This window comes from Penaeus monodon, chromosome 23, assembly GCF_015228065.2.
Source record: "Penaeus monodon isolate SGIC_2016 chromosome 23, NSTDA_Pmon_1, whole genome shotgun sequence".
Lineage (NCBI taxonomy): Eukaryota > Metazoa > Arthropoda > Malacostraca > Decapoda > Penaeidae > Penaeus > Penaeus monodon.
Genome location: NC_051408.1, coordinates 34,182,552 through 34,183,226, shown reverse-complemented (window position 1 = coordinate 34,183,226; position 675 = coordinate 34,182,552). Strand labels below are relative to the sequence as shown.

The 675-nt window shown below is 35.6% G+C and overlaps 1 protein-coding gene across 1 annotated transcript in view; it reads right to left on the bottom strand.

Annotated features, from left to right (window-relative positions):
* The window catches only part of LOC119587947 (U4/U6.U5 tri-snRNP-associated protein 1-like), a gene marked incomplete at its 5' end in the record, with an annotated part of 9,750 nt that extends 9,075 nt beyond the window's left edge, over positions 1-675 (bottom strand). The window contains 1 exon segment of the mRNA XM_037936658.1: positions 611-675. Within this exon segment, the coding sequence (XP_037792586.1) occupies positions 611-675 (65 nt within the window).

Here is a 675-nt window from a genome sequence, read left to right as displayed (position 1 = left end):
AGCATATCAAGAAGTGTTGCCACAGTATTTCACTTTTACTTGTCATAGAGATACTATACATTACAGTAGGCATCTGATTTGTCACTAGGTTTGTTGACTAGTGAGGTTGGTAAGCCTCACATATATATTATACTGATATATTTTAATTCTAACCTTCCAATAGCCACAGATGAAATATTGTCTTGCTGGTAGTTCAGAATTAATTAATTCAAGCTATCTAAGGTTTCCACTTTATAATTTATGAAACAAAGAAAACAGAGATGGTTCCACTGTATTTGGCTTAACTTTCACTGTCTGTATCAGTTCACCAACTTAGATGATGGAAGGGATGAAAAAGAGGTCAGAAGTGAGTTGTATTATAGAAAGTGCCAAGGGAGTCCATACATTGCATGTGATATCACCAGGTGTAGCTATGAAGTGTTTTTAAGATTTTTTTGGTTAGCTTTATTTAAAAGAAGAAGAAAAAGAAAAAGCTTTCCCTTCTTCCCTCATCCTATTCTCTATAAATCATTAGCCATGATGCCCTTTATCCTGGGTTCCAAAGTGTGCAATTTCTACCTTCCTCCAAAATATCTCAATCTTCAATTCACTGTTAGACTAATTACTGTACCTTCAATGGCTTCAGTCCCAGTTTGGCACGAATCTTGTTCGTCTCCTCAATGGAAAGGGAAATGT